At 36.7% G+C, this 25,087-nt stretch overlaps 1 protein-coding gene across 3 annotated transcripts in view; it reads right to left on the reverse strand.

Moving 5' to 3' along the window:
* Positions 1–25,087, reverse strand: part of HOMER1 (homer scaffold protein 1) — a 142,952-nt gene that overhangs the window by 29,352 nt on the left and 88,513 nt on the right. The window contains exon 6 of one of the 3 annotated variants that reach the window (XM_019835918.3): positions 19,481–21,197. The exons of the other annotated variants lie outside the window; for them this stretch is intronic. Within the exon in view, the coding sequence (XP_019691477.1) occupies positions 21,185–21,197 (13 nt within the window). The 3' untranslated portion in view covers positions 19,481–21,184. Of the gene's footprint in view, positions 1–19,480; positions 21,198–25,087 lie in introns of those variants that run through there. 3 annotated transcript variants of the gene reach the window in all.

The raw sequence follows: 25,087 nt of genomic DNA on the forward strand, positions 1-25,087 counted from the left end.
ATATACCACATTAATAGAATAAAAAAAACACATGATCATCTCAAATGATGTAGAAAAACCATTTGACAAAATTCAATACCCTTTTATTATAAAAATAGCCAATAAATGAGGAATAGAAGGAAACTACCCAATATAATAAAAGCCATGTAGGAAAATCACACAGCTAACATCAGAGTCAAAAGTGAAAGCTGAAACCTTTTCCTCTGAGATCAGAAACCAGACAAGGATGCTCACTTTCACCACTCTAAATTCAACATGGTACTGGAAGTCCTAGCTAGCACAAGGAGGCACAAAAATGAATGACATGTGTCTAAATTGGAAAGAAAGAAGTAGAATTATCTGTTTGCGGGAGACATAATTTCTATGTTGAAAACCCTAAAGATTTCACAAACAGGCTGTTAATAAATGAGTTCAGCAAAGTTGCATCGGTACACAAAACCAGTTGTAATTCTAATACACAACAAATAATCAGAAAAGGAAATTAATAAAACAATTCCATTTATAATAGCATCCAACAGAATAAAATGCTTATAAAATACTTAGTAATGAACTTAAACAAGGGGATAAAAAACTTGTACACTTAAAACTATAAAAAGTCACTGGAAGTGGGGCGCCTGGGTGGTTCAGTTGGTTAAGTGTCCGACTTTGGCTCAGGTCACAACCTTGCGGTCCGAGAGTTCAAGCCCCGTGTCGGGCTCTGTGGTGACAGCTCAGAGCCTGGAGCCTGCTTCAGATTCTGTGTCTCCCTCTCTTTGCCCCTACCCCACTTGTACTCTGTGTGTGTGTCTCTCTCCCTCTAAAATAAATAAATATTAAAAAACAATTTTTTTTTAAAAAGGTCACTGAAAGAAATCAAAGAAGACACAAATGAACAGGAAAACATTCCATGTACATAGACTGGAAGACTTAATACTGTGAAGATGTCCATACTACCCCAAGTGATCTACAGATTCAACGTAATCCCATCAAAATCCCAACAATGTAATTTGAGAAATAGAAAAATTCATCCTAAAATTCACATGGCATTTCAGAGGACTCCAAATTGCAAAACAATCTTAAAAAAAAAAAAAAAAAAGAACACAGTTGGAGCTCACATTTCCTGATTTCAAAACTTATACAAAACTACAATAATCAAAACAGTGTGTACTGACGTAAAGACAGACATATAAACCAATGGAATAGAACATAGAGGCCAGAAATAAAGCCTCACATATATGGTCAATTGGGTTTCACATATATGATTGCCATGATCATTCAATGTGGAAAGGATGGTCTTTCCAACAAATGATACTGGGAAAACTGAATACCCACATGCAAAAGCAGCTAGGTCTCTGTCTTATGCCGTATATGAAACTTAACTAAAAATGGATGAGTGACCTAAGTGTAAGAGTTAAACTATAAATCTCTTAAAAAGAAAACATAGGGGAAAAGCTCCAGGACAAAGGACTTGCAATGATTTCTTGGATATAACATAAAAAGCACAGGCAATTAAAAAAAGATAAATTTGGACCATGGCAAAATTTTAAACTTTTGTGCATCAGGAACACCTGGGTGGCTCAGTTGGTTGGGGGTTCAACTTCAGCTCAGATCATGATCTCATGATTCATGAATTCGAATCCCACATTGGGTTCTCTGCTGTCAGCACAGAGCCAGCTTCAGATCCCCTGTCCCCCCTCTCTCTCTCTGCTCCTCCCCCACTTTCTCCCTCTCTCTCTCTCTCAAAAATAAACATTAAAAAAACAAACCAAAAAAACCTTTTGGGCATCAAGATACAATTAGCAGAATGAAAAGACAACCTACATAATAGGAAAAAATATTTCCAAATCACAGAGTTAATATGTAGAATATATAAAGAACTTGTACAATTCAACAACAAAACCCAAATAATCTGATTAGAAAATGGGCAAAGGACTTGAAGAGATGTTTCTCCAAAGATATCCAAGTGGCCAATAAGAGCTTGAAAAGATGCTCAACATCACTAGTCATTAGAGAAACGCACATCAAAACCATGATGAGACATCATTTCATATCCATTAAGATGACTACTTTAAAAAAAAAAAACAAAAAACAAACGTTGGTGAGGATTCAGAGAAATTGGAACCCTTGTACACTGTTGGTGAGAATATAAAATGGTGCAGCTGCTGTGAAAAACAGTATGGCAGTTCCTCAAAAAATTAGGGATGTAATTACCATGTGATCTAGTAATTCTACTTCTCAGCATATATTTAAAAGATATTTGCAAAACAATGCTCACAGTAGCATTATTCACAACAGTCAAAGATAGAAGCAACCCAAGTGTCCAGTGGCAGATGGATAAACAAAATGTGATATACATGCAATGGAGAATTTTTAAGCCTTAAAACAGAAAAACATTGTGGCACATGCTACAACATGGATGAACCTTGAGGATATTATGCTAAGTGAACTAAGCCAGTCACAAAAAGACAAATATTATACACTTCCACTTAAAAAGTTACCTAGAGTAGTCAAATTCAGAGACAGAAAGTAGAAGGGTGGTTGCCAGGTGCTGGAGGGAAGAAAGGAATGGATAGTTGCTGTTTAATTGGTACAGAGCTTTAGTTTTGCAAGATGAAAAAAAAAATCTATAGATTGATTCTGCAACAATGTGAATATACTTTACACTATTGAACTGTACACATAAAAATGGTTATGACGATAAATTTTATGCTATATATATTTTACCATAATTTTTTAAAAGGGAAAAAAAGGCAACATATTGTATGATTTCCATTTATATGACATTAGGGAAAAGACACTATAGGGACAGAAAAGAGATCTTTGGTTGCCAGTGGCTGGGGGGCACGGATAGAAGTTGACTATACCAAAGAGGAGGAGAGAAATCTGGGGGTTATAGAACTTGACTTTGTGTTGGTGCCTACACAACTATACAAATGTGTCAGAAGTGATTAAAATTGCAGAGCAGAAAGGGTAAATTTTACTATATATAAATTATACTTCCATTAAAAAATTATCACATTACCAAAAGAAAAGTAAAAAGCTTTCTAAGCACTCTTAAATACACTTTCTGTGACTGTAGGATTACAAACAGTAAGAGCTGGAAGGGTCTGAAACTGGTAGAATGTTCTCGAAGCAGCTCCAATGTCTGTATTTGTTGGCATGGGAGGAGACTGGGTGGGCAGGAAACACATAATAAAAGAATCAAAAATAAAAAGGAAGGAGGTGAGTGGGCATCTGTAGATGGTGATAAGAAGTAGATAGGAGAAGTAGGATTATAGAGGCAGGGATATACATAGGAAAGGAATAGGACATAGATGAGGCATAATTAACACTGGTGTTGGGCAGTAAGACACCGAAACAAAGCCTTTGGATCAGGATAGAAAAAGGTGAAGGTACTAAGTTTCAATATGCTATAAAACTTTTCTACTTCATTTCCCTAAATATGTCTTGTGCCTCTAGTATATTAAGTAGTGAGATCTGGCCACAGATAAGCTGTCCAATGGACTCCCATTTACCTTTTTCTTCTTTGCAGAGCCCCAAAGTTCTGCTGATTTTGTTTAAATAACGAGGTAAATGTTGAAGAAAATGGTCATACCAAATACATTGAAGCATATTGCACGAGAATACATTAAACCATAACAATATGAGACCTAATAATCTTTAAGTGACTACTAGAGGAGAGAGCAGTTCAATATACTTTCTGCATTGTCTTACACTTGGTTCCAAAGTAAGTATGTGTTTTTAAGTCTATTTTGCAATATCAACCAAAATTTTAACTTTGTTGGTAAATCTGAATCTTTCCAAACATTCTTGCTTTTGCTTCCTCCATTTTATGAGCCACTTCTTCAGTAATCTATCTTTCTAGAGCACAGTGTGAAACACAATTTAGGAAATATGTTTTTCATTTTTGTCCATCTGCCCTGTTTTCTCTTTATAGCTTTTTCATATATTCCCTTCACCATCTAGTATATTAGAACACCCTATACAATTTCAACTTGTGTAATAAATTCTAAAAAGTATCCTGAAAGAAGTCCTACATATGAGCTATCTCAGTTACCTCAGAAGTGCTCAGCCCTCATGTATAATTTTAAATACTTCGCATACTTTTCAAATTTTGAAAAAATAACGTTTATTTTCTTAGAACTTTAAGCCAGCCCATTCCTCCCCTATTAGACGGATTTAGTAGTAACCCATTAGACAGATTTAGCAGTAATGAATACCTTGGGATTAATGCTGATAGCAAAACTTTAAGCTTAGCATCTTACATTTTAGGAATACTTATTTAAAAAAAATGTTAGGGCTCTAGCTTTGGCTGCTAATTTGGTCCTTTTTTACAGGTACAGTTTTGATAGTTCCACATTAAGTAAATTGTTCACAAAGAAACCACTAAATTGTTTAGCTGGAGACACCAGTGAGTCAGAAGAGATATTGAAATACCACTATGATCTCATGTCTGTTTGCTGGAATAAGGGCAAAATAATTCTTTATTCCTGTGACTGGTAAGAATTCCCTTCAAAAAGGACAACCGGTTTCCTGTTGGCTTCAGATCTACAAGTCAGATGAAGGAGTTCAAAACACACCCAAGACATCATTTAAATAGCTCTTTAAACTGTAATTTTACAAGTTTCCTTGAACTAAAGTCAAATTCTACAAAAAGTGGTAAACTTCATTAAAATTAGTTATGTAAAGTCTAGAAGAAAAAGTACTATCTAATTAATAGACTATTTAACAAATAAGAGTCTAATGCATGAGCAATGCACTTATTTAATCTATGAAGTAAATCCTGTATGTGAATGGTCAGTTATAGAATTTAAGAAAGATGCTTCTCCCCCATGCCTCCAGGGTGCAGATTCACCATCAGTCTCTAGAATGGTAGCCCTATGCATATACTTCTTAAGCATGCTAATTATGTAGAAATATAAATAATATCCAGATAAGCTTTTTTTTTTTAATGTGTACTTATTTATTTTGAGAGACAGAGAGCTGGGGAGGGGGAGAGGGACAGAGAGAGAGAGAGATAAAGAGAGAGAGAGAGATAAAGAGAGAGATAAAGAGAGATAAAGAGAGAGAGATGAGAGTGAGAGAGAGAGAGAGTGAGAGAGAGAGAGAGTGAGAGAGAGAGAGAGAGAGAGAGAGAGAGAGAGAGAATCCCAAGCAGGCTCCAGGCTGTCAGCCCTAAGCCCAACACAGGGCTTAATCTCATGAACCATGAGATTATGACCTGAGCTGAAATCAAGAGTCAGATGCTTAAGTGACTGAGCCACCAGGTCGCCCCCAGATAAATTTTTAGAATGGGATTTAAAAATAGGTTGCAATAGGTAAATCTGGACACAATTGTCAGTAACGATATTGAGGTTACTCCCTCACTATGAAAGTAACAGAGTGACTCAAGCACCCCCAATACTGCCCTAAGGACAGCCTGTTGGTTTGTCTCCTTACTCTTCCTGCACACCCGTGTGCTCAGAAACAAACAACCTGGACTTCAATGTACATGTGTGCCACTTTCATGAACTAGGTGCTCTCATGCTGGCCTATTGCCCCAAGCAAGTTCCACTTAGAAACTAATGCTTTAGGGCTGCTTGGGTGGCTCAGTAGGTTAAGCATCTGACTTCGACTCAGATCATGATCTCACTGCACGTGGGTTTGATCCCCCCATCAGCTCTGTGCTGACAGCTCGGAAGCCTGGAGCCTGCTTCAGATTCTGTGTCTCCCTCTCTCTCTGCCCTTCCCCAGCTCATGCTCTGTTTCTCTTTCAAAAATAAGTAAACATAAAAAAAAAAAAATTAAAAAAAAAAAAGAAACTAATGCTTTCTTCAACAGTTTGGGGTCTAAATGTGTGTTTCTTTTAAAAAAATTTTTTTTCAACGTTTATTTTATTTTTGGGACAGAGAGAGACAGAGCATGAACGGGGGAGGGGCAGAGAGAGAGGGAGACACAGAATCGGAAACAGCTCCAGGCTCTGAGCCATCAGCCCAGAGCCCGACGCGGGGCTCGAACTCATGGACCGCGAGATCGTGACCTGGCTGAAGTCGGATGTTTAACCGACTGCGCCACCCAGGCGCCCCTAAATTTGTGTTTCTTAATACAATTTAAGTTACCCTGTTACAGAAAGAAAGTATCCCTTTGAAGAAAAGAGAGTAACTCTGCATTGTTTACAAACATTATTTATTATGGAAAAGACTTCTATGAGTAAGGATTTCAGATTCTGCCAGGCAAATAATCTAGTAAATTAAAGTATTATTCTACTAGATATACCTGCAAACCTCAATGTGCCTGAATGCTTACCAAGGTGTCTCTCAAAGCTTACTGTAATTGGTTTCCTTGTCCTTGGGGTCCTCTTATCAGATGTTCCCACTGTTCTGTTCCTTATCCATCTATTGGCACCTGCTTCTAAATGGGGCCTCTTCTGACTCTTGTTGTCAATTTAATGCCTTGATAATCCCCCAAATCTTACTTTCTAGCTCAGATTCCTTCCTAACTTACAATCCATCATCTTTTTAAAAAAAATTTTAATGTTCTATTTATTTTTGAGAGAGAGAGTGCAAGCAGGGAAGGGGCAGAGAGAAAGGGGGACAGAGGATCTGAAGCGAGCCCTGCCATCAGCAGCTAGCCTGATGTGGGGCTCAAACCCACAAACCACGAGATCATGACTTGAGCTGAAGTTGGATGCTCAACCAACTGAGCCCTCCAGGTGCCCCACAATCCATTATCTTTGCACATACCCTCCCACATCTGGATAACATACAAAATAGAAACTGATGGCTACTGGTAGAGATGAAGATATGTTTGCTGATAAAATTTTATAAACAGTCTCAGTGGCTCTGTCGCAGGCATCTGACTCTTGATATCAGCTCAGGTTATGGTCTCACAGTTCATGAGTTCAAGCCTCATGTTGGGCTCTGCATTGACAGCACGGAGCCAGCTTGGAGTTCTCTCCCTCCCCCGCTCTCTCTTTCTCAAGATAAATAAACATTTAAAAAATAAATAAATAAACTCCTAAAAAGAGTCCCTGTACTGAACTGGAAATCACATTCCAGAAAACATAGTGTTTAGAACTGAAATGGATTATGTATTAGAGTTTTTAATGAATAGTGAGTGGATTAGAAGAAACTCTCAGAGGTTAGAATGACATAATTTTTAAAGAAACACTCTATCTCCAACATTACTGATAGCCCAAAAGGGGTTGAAAAATGTGGACATGTAGTCAGAAAGTGAACCAGAAGAGCTGGACTTTGAGTATGATGAAAGCGTAGGAACATCTTAAGCCATTTATTCTACATATTAATTACCTAAGTACAAAAATGTTATAGATGTGGTGACATCTGTGTCTAAACAGATGTCTGAAAGAACTGTTACATTCAGTTTAATCTACAATGTTTTTTCTTGGTAGTATATAAAATAATGATGTGTCTTATCATCAAAGGCATCTGAAACTAGGTAAAATACAGAAGTTTACTTAGCTCTGGTAAAGAAAATGAAACATCATGGACTTTTCTGAGCAAGTTATAAAATTAATCTGAAACAAATTACTTTAAAATATATAACCCATGCCTTTATCAGTCTTTAAATAGAAATAGATAATTTTGTTAAATGTATACATTAAACAAGAACCAGTGTGATAGAGTGGTTAAAAAATACAGGCTCGGGTGCACCTAAAACTAATAAAATGTTATACGTCAATTTTATCTCAAAAAAAAAAAAAAAAAAAAAGGGAAAGGGAAAAAAAAGCACCAGCTGAGGAGTTGACTTCGTTGAAACTGTGGCTCCAGCTACTTGCTAGTTATGGGACTTTTGGTACATTATCTAACTTCATTAGGCCTTGGGTTCCTCATCTGTAAATTTATGGTTAATACTAAGTATGCTTACTGGGTGATTTTGAGAACAAACAGCCCACATAAAAGTACCCTTGAAGAAAGCACATAAAAGACATTCAAATATTAGTACCTTCTGTATATGCACATGCAATAAGGAATCTTGAAAGAATCTTCAGTAAGCTATGAAAAAGCTAAAAGATTTAATATTAAATATTTTAAGGGAGATGTTTTTGTCTAGTGATGTAAATAAATAGGTGTCATTTAAATCAAAACCATTTCAAGCATATACTCAGTGAGTTTTGTCATCATCCTTGGATATTACAGATGCATTATTCATAGTAAGCTTAAACCTCTGGCGTAGACCTCTGAATATATTTTGCAAGATAATGGAGGAATGAGAAAACAAACAGCAAAGGTTCTCATAAAGTGGCACGGTTAATTGTGTGAGGAGAGAATGGAAGATGAAATCTGAATCTGAACTACGTCAGGTTTACCGAGTAAAACATCCTACAGAGTTTCCCACTTGATTTTGGCAGGCATGAAAAGTCTAGCTCTACCCCATTTGTATTCACCAAAATGAAGGAACCCATAAACCCACTAAAAAGAGGCCTCTAGAAATCTTCTGGCTCCCATAATTGTGCTCGTAGCAGTAACAGAAGCATATCTACATGCTAGAATTGCAGTCACTAAGAAGGCTCTATAACATTTATGGCACTGCCTGCCTGACATAGTGACTTCTGTGGTTTCTGCCGTGCCTTAAGGAACCTGTGGCCAAGGAATGAAGATATAAGGTGAAGGGATCACAGGAGGCCCAATATTATGACCACTTTTTACTCCTGCTGCAAGTTCCTACCCACAATGTTCTAAAACCTCTGAAGAGATTCCCTTTGAAAATTTAAAGCAGCCCATTCTCATTGTGGTAGGAGATGTGAACACTACTTGCTCGCTCAAAGATATTTGTGGAAGGTTTAAACTACATTACAGGCATTTTAAATATTCTAATGTAAATAATACTTTCTCTACATGTGTGAATTTGGAGGGTTGGGTGCTGGATATAAGGGTAGGAAGAAAAAAGCTACTTAATGAGCCTACTGTTAGTTTGTGAGAAAAGAATTTACTCAAGGAGATACTGTGAATTATGTATCTGATGCTTTCATACAAGTTAATATGTGTGCGGGTTTCCCTTTTATATAAACTGATCAGTCACTAAAAACTTTCTTTAAAATTTATTCAGAGCACGAGGTTAGACTATCCTATTGGGAAGATAACTTCAGGGAAACAGCCTTACATACTAAGTTAAGAATTATGTTTCTCTCATCTCTTATGAATACACATCTATCTTTTGCATTCTGCAAAGGGTACAACTATTTTTAAGCCTGTCCTTTTATTTACAGGGTAACAGAATTATAATCATTATACTGTATTCAAGACAGAAATAAGTATTTTTATCTGTCCATCCATAATTTGATTTCTAAGATGTCTGTTTCCTTGCAAAGCACGTCATGTATGGAAAATCCATCCCAAAAATTGTTTAGCACAATATTAGTATTGTTGGGGGGAAATAATATAAATAAAATAATAGAAATCACTTTCAGTATTGGAAGAATGAAAAAGATGCTATTAACATATTTTGCCAAAGCTAAAATTGGGTAGAAATATATGAATAATTTTACAGTTAAAATCTCTATTTTCTAATTTCCTGGCATAAAAACTTCATTATTTAAAAAAACAGTTGTGATCAATAATCTAATTGACCACTCACTATATGATATTCAGAATCAGAGAACTTTTGGATTTCAGTTTAAATTTTTTTTAAAAGAGAAGGCCAGGATCATAAGATAAAACTTCAAATTACTCAAATGTTTGACTAACAGCATGAACACAATTTTAATTGCAACTATTACTGTGTTAGGTGAAGCAGTTCATCATACCAAACTTCATTTATTTAAGCATATATGTACTATATAAATAATTTGTACAAGGATCCTGATCAAAAGCATTATGCAAATGAACTTTAAGGAGGGCTAGATATAAGTATATACAAATATAGCTCAGAATTAATAACATGTTAATCCACCACCATTCTCAATAAAGGCTTCCCCCCCCACCCGAAAGTCTGCTTGATTAGCCTGCATGGAAGCAAAAGTCTATTATAATTCTGGGAACCAACTCTACTGGCCACAGTAATGAAGACTGGCTTTACTTCAGCTCCAGATTATGTCAACAAGCCATCACGTTAGCTTTAAGATGATGACACAACTGACATCTTGGTCAGCAGGATATTTCCTTCGTGTTGTTTTCCTACTAACAGTGACAGACTTGAGCATATCCACCCCAATTTAGGTCTCCTTGATCGAATATCCTCTTTTGTAATCTGCGACTTTAAAAGTTCTTCTTGGTGTGAAGCTATCATATATGATTCAAGACCACTGACTTGGGCTTCATTTATATCAAGCTTAAGCAATGAATTAATTAACCCAAATTAAATAACCCAGAGAGGGGTGCATGGGTGGCTCAGTCAGTTCAGCGTCCGACTTCGGATCAGGTCATGATCTCACAGTTTGTGAGTTCGAGCCCCGCGTCAGGTTCTGTGCTGACAGCTTAGAGCCTGGAGCCTGCTTCGAATTCTGTGTCTCCCTCTCTCTCTCTGCTCCTCCCCCGCTCATGCTCTCTCTCTCTCTCTCTCTCTCTCTCTCTCTCTCTCTCTCGCTCTCTCTCTCTCTCTCTCTCGCTCTCCTTCAAAAATAAATAAAAACATTAAAAAAAATTTTTTTAAATAACCTAGATAACAATCCAAAATGCTTTAACAGATGGAAACTTTCTGTCTTCCATATAACAACAATAAAGCTAGGACCTGAATTATGATTCCTGCCTTAAGGGTTTTCCAACTAAGGGCTCCTGGGTGGCTCAGTTGGTTAAGCATCACACTCTTGATTTAGGCTCAGATCACAATCACATGGTTTGTGAGACTGAGTCCTGCGTCAGGCTCTGCATTGACAGCATGGAGCCTTCTAGGGATTCTCTCTCTCCCTTCTCTCTGCCTCTCTCCCATGCTCTCTCTCTCTCAAAATAAATAAACATTAAAAAAAAAAGATTTTTCTAACTACACAGTCATTTCTTACATGTGCTATTCCTCTGCTCTATTACTTTAGAAATAATCTGCAACTGACTATATGTAGTCATATATAAAGGTGTTGACAATGCTATGCAAGGATCACTGAAAAATAATTGATCACTTTTCATTAGTTTAGAATATGAATAGAAGTCAGTGATAATCAGATTAAATTGATCAGAAATGAAAATGTCACTCCGACAGTCTTATGAAGTATAGAATTGAACAGATTTAAGTTGTTGCTTGAAAGGCCTTCAACATTATAGCAAAATGTGCACAACATATTTCAGAGTGGAGAATGGTTACAAATATGGATTTCTCTCTGTAGATGCCTAGGTGACTCAGTCAGTTAAACGTCTGACTTCAGCTCAGGTCACAATCTCACAGTTCGTGAGTTCGAACCCTATGTTGGGCTCTGTGCTGACAGCTCAGAGCCTGAAGCCTGCTTCAGATTCTGTGTCTCCCTCTCTCTCTGCTCCTCCCCCACTTGTGCTCTATTTCTCTCTCTCTCAAAAATAAACAAAAAAACCCTTCAAAAACAAAATAAAGTGGGATCTTTGCATTTCTTTGAGGATATGAAAATGCTAGATATACACATCACTAGTCAAAACCAAAAACTTTATATTACAGAGATGGATGACCTCATGTTTTGCTTACATTTACATGAAAAGTAAATAATTTTATAACACATAAATGTGAATATCTGTGGAACTACTTCACACCCTTCTATTAATACCTACTAAGCTGTTTTATACAAACGAAAGCACATGCCACTAAAACTAGGCTCTTAGTACTAGAATATGCTTCTAAGGTTTACTAACAACTTTCAGAAAACTACCTCAATCACATATGCCAAGTTTGAGAGTTTTTATCAGATACATTAAGTTCACCCATATCAGTGAACTCCTTATATAACTGTCCTTTTTTATGAGCTTGTAATGACTGGTGATTTTTTTTCCCACCAGTCAACTAGTTAAATTATATCTGTGGTTGTCACTGACTTATACAAAAGAAATTAAGTACTTAGTACATGTCCAATACAGGATTATTCACAAAAGCCAGTATATGGAAAAAACCTAAGTGTCTATCAGTGGATGAATGGATAAAGACATGGTACACACACACACACACACACACACACACACACACACACACACACAATGGAATACTATTCAGCTACGAGAAAGAAATCCTGCCTGCAACAACATGGATGGGCCCTGAGGGCATTTTGATAAATGGATTAAGTCAGAGACAGAAATGTAAATGCTGTATGATACCACTTATATGTGGAATTAAAAAAAAAAAGCATAGAAATAGACTAGTGGTTAACTAGGGATGGGGGAAAAGGGATTGAGATGTCGGTTAAAGAGTACAACCTTCCAGCTATTCAATGAATAAATTCTGTGGATCTAATATATAGCATAGTAATTATAGTTGATAATATTGTATTCTATACTTAAAAGTTGCTAACAGAGTATTATGTTAAATGTTGTCACCACAAAAAAGGAAATGGTAAATATTTGACAAAACACAGGTTAAGTTAGCTAATGCTATGGTGGTAATCATGTCTCAATATATAAGTATATCAAGTCAACACATTGTATACCTTACACTTATACAATGCTGTTTTCAAACATCTCTCAAAACTACAAAAAAAAAAAAAACAACTTTGGAGAGACTCTGTAAATACAGATCTGGAAAGCTAGCTTCTATGCTAAGTTTTTTCAAGAATTATATTACAGTGACATGACTTGTGGCAACTACATATGCAACTTAAAAATGGTGATCTTTTCAGGGGTTCCTGGGAGGCTCAGGTGGTTGGGCAACTGACTTCGGCTCAGGTCATGATCTCACAGCTTGTGAGTTTGAGCCTCGCATCAGGCTCTGTGCTGACAGCTCAGAGCTTGGAGCTTGATTTGGATTCTGTGTCTTCCTGTCTCTCTTTGCTCCTCCCCCACTCACGTTCTGTCTCTCTCAAAAATATTTTTAAAAAAAAATTTTTTAAATGGTGATATTTTCAGAGTATAGTTAACTCTTTCAGATGCCTTTTTGTAAAAGTGAATAGATTCAACAAGGAAAAAAAATATTTTAGATTATTTTCAACTCTATTTACGGATACCATTTAGCACTATACTCATAGAAGATCTTAGCAGACAGTGCTAAATGATATTCTGGATTTATAACAATCAGAAGTATTTTTTCCTTAAAATTTTTAGCAACTGAGAACCATATAACAATTTTTATAAAATTTGGGCATTTATATATTCTGGCTCTTGGGTTCTATTTGAAGAAAAAAGATAAAATAATCAAAGACGTGCTAGTCTATTTTCTATCAATACATTAAGATTTTCATTTCTAATTTATTTAGTCATGTGATGCTAGCATTTTAATGGTTATTGGATAACTAAAGAGGCTATCAGTTTGTACAATTTTTGAATTTATTTCAAGCAATCAGTGCTAAGTCAACAGCATTTATTGCTTTTATGGGTCTAATATTTTTGAGATATGTATAAATGTATATGACATTTTCTTTTTTCCAAATGCGTACTTATTTTGAGAGAGAGTATGTGCAAGCAGGGGAGGGGCAGAGAAAGAGGGAGAAACAGAGAATCCCAAGCAGGCTCCAAGCTCAACACAGAGCCTGATGTGGGACTTGATCCCACGACCCTGGGATCATGACCTGAGCAGAAATCACGAGTTGGATGCTTAATTGACTGAGCCACCCAGACACCCCTATATGACATTTTTCTTATCCTCAAAGGAATTTCTACCTTAACTGTCAAAAAAAAGAAAAAGAAAAAAGAAATCAAATATATAAGGAACAATTAACCAGTCACCTGATTCATCAAATATTCATTGCACATCTATGTATCAAGCATGCTACCAGACAATGTCAAGGGTGAATAAGCATGGTTCTTATTCTCAAAAGGCTTACAAGCTAGTGGACTAGAAACATCTTGATTTCTTTCTATCCCTTTGCTCTCAAAGCTACAAAGCAAAACTTTTCTCCTTACTTTCTTCCAGGCCAGTCTTTCTCTAGTTTTTTTTTTTTTTCCTTTAAGTTTATTTATTTTGAGAGAGAGGGCGGGAGAAGGACAGAGAGGGACAGAGAGAGAAACCTAAGCAGGCTCTGTGTTGTCAGCAGAGAGCCCAACGTGGGGCTCGAATCCACGAACTGTGAGATCATGACCTAAGCTGAAATCAAGAGTCAGATGCTCAACTGACTGAGCCACCCAGGCTCCCCCTTCTCTAGCATGTCTTTCCTTTGTCATTACCATGACCTCAGATGAAATCACTAAACACTTAGGAGCTTTAAGGCCCAAGCAGATGCCCCTCCCTCTGCCTGGATGCTCCTCCTTCTCTCCTAGGCCAACTTCTATTCTCTGGAAGGAGGAGTGATGTGTGGTCTTCAAGGAGGCCTACTCTTCTGAACCAGCCATACCACTACCTGCCCTCTCCTTTTCCCTTTGATCTCTTCTTTCATGATACTCTTCATAACAGTAATTATGCTGTTATTTAAGTAGTTATTTTTCTTACTCCCCTACTACTTAAGTTTAAATACCATGAGAAGTAAAACGCTCTCCTGTTCAATGATGCATCCACAGTGCCTGGCACTCAAATAGGTCAAAAGAAAGTGAAGTGTGATATCTGAGATTAGAGAGAGTTTTTAGTAGCAATGGAGAGAGATGGGGCTCTTCATGGCTTACAGAGCACCCCAGGGATCATTACCATAACTGCTTATATTTCTGCCTCACAAAACTCTTCAAGGGCAATCTTACTCACTTTGTCCTTGCTCACAGACATGCTCAATAAATTCTTGATTTTGAACAAGTGAGTATTAAAATGAACCTAATGTGGATAACTGTCAGAAACAGCTGGTCATGCTTAGCTTGACCACACATTGTTTTTGTGTGTGGCTCTTGTGATTTTACACATATAATTTTTAGTTCAATGATTTCTAATCCAGGTGATAATACATGTATATATACATACATATAAACACTTCACAAAGGTCACTGTGCCTTCCAGGTGCTCTGAGCCTCTGGCTGTGTTTTTAGAATCACAGGTTTATAGTAGAGCTACTTTTAACCTCTTCACCTTCAAATAAAATTAAGAATCTACTTTTTAACTATTCAGAGACTATGATCATATTTTGCAAATTATCTTTGCAGCTGTTTACAAGTTTCATCTAGATGTTCTCAAGAAATGACTATTGTTAAGGGGCACTCTCTAGATGCTAAGTTGTCAGGACCATTCCATGCAGGTCTGAGAACTCATAGGACAAGGGTTTCAAATGTTTCTTCATGCCATGATGGTTCTGGAAACATAAAGCTTAGCTCTAAGGAGAATTAACACGTTAGCCAGCTACTTGGTCAACACTCAGATTGTATTCTTTACTACATTACTAGATCAATAGACTTAGGAGCAAAGAAAGCATATAATGTATAAGCACACAGTAAACATACAATACAAATTCCTGTACAAATTACAAATACAAATTATTCAAATCTGATTACCTAAATATTTTCCCTTCCTGCAGGCTCTACAAGCAAGAATTCTATGACTACACACACAAACTTACACACCAAACCTTGTTAAGATGGTTGTCAATGTAAGTAACTTTAATATCAACATGACCATATCGACTTAACCTCAATACATAACATGTCCTCAAATAAATGAAATGCCTACAGAGCTACTACTCATTGGTGAATTTCAACCACACATTTAAAGATTCATAAGCTATTTTTGTGGCAAATAATGACTGAATTTTGTCAATTACCCTCTCTTCCAAGTTTGGTTTCCATATGAAGACTAAAATGTCTTCAAGATAGATTAGGGGAAGACTGGGGGAGAAAAGCCAAAGGTTAGAGTCAAATTCTAATTCTGGTGTCTGCAGGTTTTAGAAAAATTCTCTAACCTCCTTACATCTCAAGTTTGTTTTCTGAAAACAACAAAATTATATCTGTTCATCTTCTCATGAGACAAGTGTAAAAGAAAATACATTAAAAAATTAAAAATTATAAAAACATAGTTTTAAGTATAAAGCCACCTAGGCCCTTTAATGAAGAGATTTCCATATATACTATATCACCTAACCTTTAGGAGTACTAAGAATAGTGCACGCAGCCTGGCATTCAGAGTTCTGAACTGAAATAAACAGACTATCACAAGATGATCTCTTCAGGAAGAAAAATGAATACAAAAGAACAAAGATGATCTTTCTCTCTCAATTGGTATCACTGAACTTCAGTGAGTTAAAAGCAAGGAGTAGTCTTCTCTGGCTTTTTGGAGTATAATGTTTTCTTTCTATAAATTAATTTAGAACTTATATTAGACTGTGAGGTATGATTCACAGGTAGGACATCCAACAACAAGATTTGAGGTGCTCAATGCCTGTGCTATTATTTCCAGGTACAGCAACAGCAATATATCACTTATTATATTCTTACATTTTACTTTCCCAAGAGGGCATATCAGACTACACCATTTTCCTGGGGTTGAAACCTGAAGGTTTCAAAGTGAGGGACTACATATAGCAAGTTTCTTTCAGTTTGGTGTTTATGATTTAATACTGCTAAATTCCATTCCCAAGTATAAAAGGTTTGATTATCATTATGGGTTTCAATCTAAGTCTAGCTATTAGATGGCATTATAGTTCAAAAATGTATCCCATTACAACAATCCATTCTATGACAGTAGTCTCCTATGCTAGTGCTCTAATTTTAAATGAATCTACTGTTGAAAAGTAATAACTGATGGACTGATCACATATTTTGAATCTATAATGCCATCTGGAAGGAAGTTAGAAAATGTCAGTTATGTGTGCACATAACACAAAAGCAAAGGATACTATACTGCTTTTTCCTAATGTTCTACTTAAGACAGAGATAGCTAATTTGACGTGTAGAATAGATTCTTTTATGTAGCAGAGTAACATTATCAATGTTTTTAATGATGCCCAGCCACAGGAGATCACAAGAGGACATCTTTCTTATTTCCTGGACTAAGGCAAGATCATTTAAGATAATCAAGAGAAAGAGCCTTAGAAATCATTATTTACTCCTCTCTTTTACTTTACAGATGACGAAACCAGCTTAGAGAGTTGATGTAATTCACCTAAAATGAATACTGCTGGCAGGACAGCCAGGAAAATCCAAGTTCACCCCTTTATTTCTGAGAGGGATAGGATGATAAGAATGTATTTTATTTTTAGAAATCAATACAATGATCTCAAAACCATTATGTTATTCATAGTTCCTCCCACGAAATTATTCTCTATCGAACTACATCAAGCTCAGCATGCATTCATTCTACAAACTGTTTTCATAGTAAAATGGCACTGATACAACACAGACCTTCTAAATTTTAAGGATCAGATAAGTAATAATACTGTTAAGATAATGACTAATACTGTTGTATTTCTCCATTATTTCTGTGGCACATGGTCACCAACTTTTAATATGTGCTTCCTATGACAGATTGGCTAGAAGAGTAGACATATTAAATGCTATCATATCAGTATTAGATTCCATTTTTGGTGTCAAAAAATATGTAGGGGCAATGGAAGTCAGGTTCAGAATTGTAATTATTTTTTAATTTTAGTTTTCTTGTTTTTTTAATTTATTTATTTTGAGAGAAAGAGAGAGAGAGAATGGGACAGGGGCAGAAACAGAAGAAGAGAGAATCCCAAGAAGGTTCCACACTTTCAGTGCAGAGCCCAATGAGGGGCTCGAAGCCACGAACCAAGAGATCATGATCTGAGCTGAAGTTGGGATGCTTAACTGACTGAGACACTCAGGCGCTCCCAGAATTATTTTGAAAGGGGCTCTATTTTTATAAATGCTTATTATCCATAAAATGTTATCAATAATTTCATTATTACCCTCAAACTAGCTCACTGTTCACATCGAATTTTTCTCATTACTCTGAGGTTAGAATTTTCAAAGTATTATTCTTGCTGCAGTAATCAAACATATGAGCATTAAACTAGACAAAGAATGATACACTTTATACCACTGCTCAATAATACACAATGAACCAATTTATACCATTCCTATCAGATATGAATGCATATCTACTACATAAATCTTAAATGAGAGCAAACTATGAAACTATTAAAAGAGGGAAGAATTACAGGGACAAACTGAATTAGCTAAAGAAAAGTTCTGGGGCGCCTGGGTGGCTTGGTTGGGCATCCAACTTCGGCTCAGGTCATGATCTCACTCTTTATGGGTTCGAGCCCTGCATTGGGCTCTGTACTAACAGCTCAGAGTCTAGAGCCTGCTTCAGATTCTGTGTCTCCGTCTCCCTCTGTCCCTCCCCCACTCACCCTTTGTCTGTCTTTCTCTTTCTCTCAAAAATAAACAACAACAACAAAGTCCCTTGTATAGTTCCCACCCCTACAGAAGTTAAATAAATTACACAACATAAGTGAATTCTGTGGTACATATGACACTAGGAGCAGACTGGCAGAGACAAGTGTGAAAGGCTCATCTAAAGCTATTACATGTTTTAAAAGTGAGGCATACAAAAATACAACACTGTGAAGTCAAGTGCTTTCTTAATCCCAGCATTTTTAACCTAGGACTGTATATCCATTCTCCTTTTTAAAGCATATAGAATAAATTATAAAACAAGCATTTAAATAATATGGTAATTTAGAAAATATTTCCTAAGTTATTTGTTTACAAATAAAGATTATAAACTTGAATCCCTAAATTCACTTTGAATTAACTTGTCTTTTGATTCTATGATAGTAAGAACAAAGCAGAAGTAGACATTTGATAATGATTTTAAACCTTCATTCTGGGAGCCATTAACTAACTGATAATTCATGTGCTGTAACTAAGCTTTGGCTTACAAAACTCGGGTTGATTTATGTGAAAGAGAAAACATTATATAATTACTTCCTAAAATATGTCACGAAAATAGAATTGTACAGATGAAACCAAATTCTGCAGGCTATCAAGAATTTTCTATGCATGAATTTTAACTCATTTTCCTTAATGCAAATTTTCTTTCTGACTCTTTTGCTGTCATATGAAGCAAGTGCTTATCAAATTTCTTTTTTTTATGTTTATTTATTTTTGAGAGACAGAGACAGACTGTGAGCGGGGGAGGGGCAGACACACACACACACACACACACACACACACACTCACACAGAATCCGAAGCAGGCTCCAGGCTCTGAGCTCTCAGCGCAGAACCCGGGTAGGGGCTTGAACTCACGAACTATGAGATCATGACCTGAGCCAAAGTTGGACGCCTAACCAACTGAGCCACCCAGGCGCCCCTCAAATTTCTATTATCATAATAATCTTATTTTTAATCAAAGTGTTAGTAAAATTTCACCTCTATCTAATAACACAGAGCTTATTCAGCTTTTAACAAAGCTAATTCTAGGCATCTTTAAGCTTCGACTTTGTTTCAAGATTTTCACTTTTTTTTTTAAACTTGTATCTATTTCATTGTAGTTTTCATTTTCTTTTTATTAGAATTTAATGAATTGGGTTACCTTTTTTCTAAGAGGTATGAATAACTAGATCTCAAATAAAAGGGGAAACGAGACACTTACTTTAGCTTTTCTTTAATTAAAATGATATAAAAGCTCTTTTAAAAATAAAATCAGTGCAACATTTCATTTAAATTATACAAGGATGCTCATTGATAAATCAATTACAATTTCATTATCTTACTTCCATTTTAATATACCTACTATCCATTTATAACTATAAAAAACACTTGTAAATTGAAAAATAAACAAAATTTTATAATTATAGAAACTACCAACAAAGAAACAGTCAAGAGTTATTAATTCTACACTTTTCTTAGGAACATTTAAAATTTGCCTCACAACATCCCTGTGAGGTGGGGAGTAAAGTTTTCATATATGACAACAAAAGAAATGGACCAAGATAGGAGTAACAGATTACACGTAGGAAAATGGCTATGTTAAGTCTTAAGGAAATGACACCTATAAACAGTTCTATTTCACAAGTTAGGTTACTTCTTTTCCATTCTTTTGTATCAGGAATAGTAGCTGTTGGGATTCTCAAGAAACGGGAATTTTTCCTCATTCTCAAGAAACGGGCTCTTAAGTCTTCCAAAAATTAAGTGGAGCAAAGGACAGGCATACCTTGGGGATACTGAGGATTCAGTTTCAGACCACCACAATAAAGTGACTATCACAATAAAGTGAGTCAAATGAGTTTTTGTGTGTGTGTCTCAGGGCATATAAAAGTTATGTTTACACTATACTGTAGTCTGTTAAGTGCACCATAGCAGTATGTCTAAAAAATTGTACATATCTCAATTAAGAAATACTTTATTGCTAAAAAATGCTAACTATCATCTGAGCTTTCCAGAAAATTGCAATCTTTTTGCTAGTAGAGGGTCTTGCCTCAATGTTGATGGCCGCTGACTGATCAGGGTGGTGGGTGCTGAAGGTTGCGGTGGCTGTGGCAATTTCTTAAAATGAGACAACAAAGTCGGCTGTAGTAACTGACTCTTCCTTTCACCAACAAATTCTCTGTAGCTTGTGATATTGTTTGATAGCATTGAAGCATAGAACTTCTTTCAAAATTGGAGTCAGTCCTCTCAAACCCTGCTGTTGCTTTATCACTTAGTTTATGTCATACTCTAAATCCTTTGGTGTCACTTGAATAATCTTCACAGCATCTTCTCCAGGAGTAGATTCCATCTCAAGAAACCACTTTCTTTACTCGTCCATAAGAAGCAACTCCTCAACCGTTAAAATTTGATTGTGAGATTGCAGAAATTCAAATAATGATGAAAAGTTTGAAATATTGAGAGAATTACCAAAATATTACAAAGACGCATGACGTGAGCAAATGCTGTTGAAAAAACAGTGCCAAATGGACTTGTTCAATTAGGGTTGCCACAGACCTTCAATTTGTAAAAAAAAAAAAAAAAAAAAAAAAAAAAGGGTTATCTAGTAAGTGCAATAAAGCAAACTCCAATAAAACAAGGTATGCCCATATAATAGGGTTTTGCCAAAGGAAAAAAACATTTCTTTCTTCTGCTACATGGAAATATCTTAAATGCTATCTAAGAATAAAAAGGAATTCTAAGAGTCAAGTATCTTCTTTAAAGGTTCCACTTCTTTGGACTCTTCAAAGTTGAAACTGTGAAGATTAGGTATCTTAAAACTGTCAAGTTTCTTCCATGTTAGTTACGCTCTCTCAGTCAGGGTCTCTTTGCGTGGTTTCTATTGGATAAACTGCAGAACTTCTTCCACAGGAAATGGTGACTCCACTAAGCTCCAAAACTAAAGATGGCCACAGAAATCATCAGTCAGCCAAGGAAAATTGGCTTTCTTCTCAGAAGAAAAAATCCAACTTGGAGAACTGATCTTTCCTGACTTTATAAAAAAAACTATCCAGCAGGCATATTATATAATCCCAGTGTTCCTTGGACTCAGATAATACCCAGTGATATCGTTCTTCACATAATTTAATAAATATCAGTATTCATTTTCTATATATCCAAAGAAAAAAAATCTATTATTTCGTAGAGCCAGAGAGGCCTTAGGTGGTCTCTTTAATAGTACCTTAGTTTGTGAGTAAAGCATACCCTAGAATGATCTAATCACAAGAAACTATTAAGCCAAAGGATTAAATATACTTTCTAAAGACTCTTTTATTAAATGCTTTTTGATTAATTTCATGTTATAGATTCCAAGGCTACTAGGAAGAAAATTTCTTTCTATGCTTATGTTTAAGGTTTCTTATTAATTATCATGAAGAATTTCTACTGGTGAAAATCAAAAATTGAAACAAAACATAAAGACCCTCTTTGGTGCCCAAGGTAACAAAGACTGAAAAAATTTGGCTTAATTTAGCTTGTGACTTAATTTTCTACTTTATATGCATAGGCAGCCTTTAAAGTGTCCCATAATATGATTATAACATCCCTATGTTGCTTAAAGGTTAATGTACAAATAAGCCCAAAACTCACTTAGACTACCCGCATCCACAAATACCTGCACTATGTTATAAACCAGGAAGAACACTACTGACACAAAACAAGTATTGATCCCATAACAGATGATTTAAGATAATCACAAACTAACATTTCTATGATGCAATAAGGAAATATATCTGATGACTCTTATGGAGTAATAATCACACTAGAAATCAGAGTTATGTGAAATGAATAATTTTTAATGTCTATTTCTACTTACAGAAAGAACATGCTTTATATTCACTAAAATAATGTTGTGATTTATCCAGTATCTCTTTTTAGGTTTTTTTAATGTTTTAAATTTATTTTTGAGAGAGAAAGAGAGAGAGAGAGAGAGAGAGAGAGCGAGCGAGCACAAGTGGGGGAAGGGCAGAGAGAGGGAGACAGAATCTGAAGCAGGCTCCAGGCTCTGAGCTGTCAGCACCACAGCCCAACAGGGGGCTCAAACTCACAAACTTTGAGCTCATGACCTGAAACAAAGTTGGATGCTTAACTGACTGGGCCACCCAAGCGCCCCTACCTACTATCTTTTTGAAAATCCTTCATCTTTTATAAAAAAGGAAGGGTTTAGATGGTGGAAGAGTAGGACAACCCTTAGCTTACCTCTTCCCTAGAACATAGCAACATAAATATCAAATCATTCTAAACACCCAAGAAATTGATCTGAGGACTCAGAGAACAAAGCTGCAAATCTACAAGCAGAAAAAATGACTACCTTGTGGAAGATAACAACTGTGGAGTTGATTTGAGGGAGAAAAGAGGCACAGGAGTTGCAGAGGGGAGGGAGCAAGAGAGGAGTGAGAGAGAAAGAGAAAAATTATGAAAACACGTGCAGGGGATTACACACAAAAAAATTCTTCCCTAAAACTACTGACTGGGAAACAGGAGAGGGTTTAAATATTTCAAGTTTTTTATCATAGCAGAATGCAGAGTCTGAAGTTTGGGAGGTCCATGCTACTGCCAGGGTTAGGCCTGGCAGTGCTCTGGTGGGGAAGGAGGGCAGGTAGCAGGCAGTGTGGTTTAAGGATCCCCTGGGTCACATGGAGGAAGAGTTCCTCTGCTTGAAAGTGCATTTGGCAGAGGTGATATGGTTTCCTCAGGGGCAAAAGACCTAGCAGGCACCATTGAGATGCCCTGCTCACCAGTATAGGAACAAAGACACCAGCTGAGGGCAGCAAACCTAGGTGCTGACTTTGTGCTGTGATTTACCATAAACTCTGAACCGCTGTGCCACCGTTTTCTAGGACAGACTGGCACCGGCCACAGTGTGGGGGAGACCCTCCCCCTGGGGATAAGCACAGGGTTAGACTGTGGGGGTCTCTAAAGTTCAGAAGTTTGAAACACAGCCACATCTGAGATAAAACACAGGAGGGCTATGCAGCCTGCCAGGCAGACAGCTTGGATACAGGGTGAAGGTGGGGATCTGACAGAATCCAGGGACACAGGAGGGGTGACTGCTCTTCTGTGAGGGCTTCCTGAGGAGTGGTGGGCACGAGCTCCCCACTCTGGAGGCAAGAGAGCATGGCAAAGTCATTTTCACCCTCTGCCCACCAGCACTGACCCACCTCAGTGAGCTAAACAGAGCCACCAAGTGGAGACTGGAGCCGTTACACCAAGCCCTGCCCGGACACGCCCTGCAGACAGCATCTCCACTAGGGCAAGAACACCTGAGAAACAGCACAAGAGCCCTTCTTCCAGAAGACCAGCAAAAATCACTGGCAGATACCAAGTCTACTGATTATAGGGTGCTACAAGGCTTTAGCTCTAAGGAAATAGGATCCAGCTTCCTTTTTATTTTTTATTATTTATTTTTACTATTTAAAGTATAAACTATATATTTTTTCCTGTTATTTTCTGGATCTAGCTTCTTTTACCAAGCAGACCAAAACACACTTAGGAGCTAGTTGCTTTTGTCTTTGTTTTTGTTTTACCCCTGGACAAAATGACAACATGGAGGAATTCACCCCAAAAGAAAGAACAGAAAGTAGAGGGGCACCTGGGTGGCTCAGTTGGTTATGTGTCTGATTCTTGATTTCACCTCAGGTCATGATCTCATGGTTTGTGAGTTGAAGTCCCATATTGGGCTCTGTGCTGACACTGCAGAGCCTGCTTGGGATTCTCTCCTTCCCTCTGACCCTCCCCTGCTTGCTTTCCAGCATGCGCTCTCTCGCTCTCTCTCTCTTTCCCTCTCAAAAACAAAGAATAAACTTTAAAAAAAAGAAAAAAAGAACAGAAAGTAGAAATTACGGCCAGGGATTTAATCAATATAGGTATAAGTAAGATGTCTGAACTAGAATTAAAGCTGGGCTTGAAAAAAACACAGAAGCCACCAAAGAATCACTTCGGGGAGAGGTAAAAGAATGAAAATCTAGTCAGGCTGAAATTAAAAATGTGAAAACTGAGATGCAAACCCTCATAACAATGAGGATGGATAAAGCAGAGGAACAAATCAGTGATAGAGAAGAAAAAATTATGAAAATAATGAAGCTGAAAAGAAGAGGGAAACAAAGGTATTAGACCACGAAGGTAGACTTAGGGAATTCAGCAACTTCTTAAAACATAATATTCATATCACAGGAGTCCCAAAAGATGAAGAGGAAAAGGAGCAGAAGGCTTATTTGAGCAAATTGTGGCTAAAAACTTCCCTATTCTGGGAAAGGACACATACACTGAAATCCAAGGAGTAGAGAGAACTTCCATTTAATTAAAAACAAAAAACAAAAAACTGGCCATCACCTAAACATATAGTCAAATTCACAAAATACAGAGAAAAAGGAAAGAATCCTAAAAGCAACCAGGAAAAAAAGTCTTTAACCTACAAGGGAAGAGAGATCAGATTTGAAGCAGATTTGTCCACAGAAACTTGGCAGGCCAGAAGGGAATAGCAGGATATATTCAACGTGCTGAATGGGAAAAAATGCAGCCAAGAATACTTTATTCAGCATTCTGACTTTATTCTGTCATTCAGAATAGAGGAAGAGATAAAGAGTTTTCCAGACAAAAACTAAATGAGTTTGTTACCACTAAACCAGCCCTGCAAGAAATACTAAAGGGGACTGAGTGGGGGGAAAAAAAGACCAAAACCAACAAAGACTAGAGAGGAACAGAGAACATCACCAGAAATGCTAGTTTTACAGGTAACACAAAGGCACTAAATTCATATCTATCAACAATCACTCTGAATATAAATGGATT

Source organism: Felis catus, chromosome A1 (genome assembly GCF_018350175.1).
Source record: "Felis catus isolate Fca126 chromosome A1, F.catus_Fca126_mat1.0, whole genome shotgun sequence".
Lineage (NCBI taxonomy): Eukaryota > Metazoa > Chordata > Mammalia > Carnivora > Felidae > Felis > Felis catus.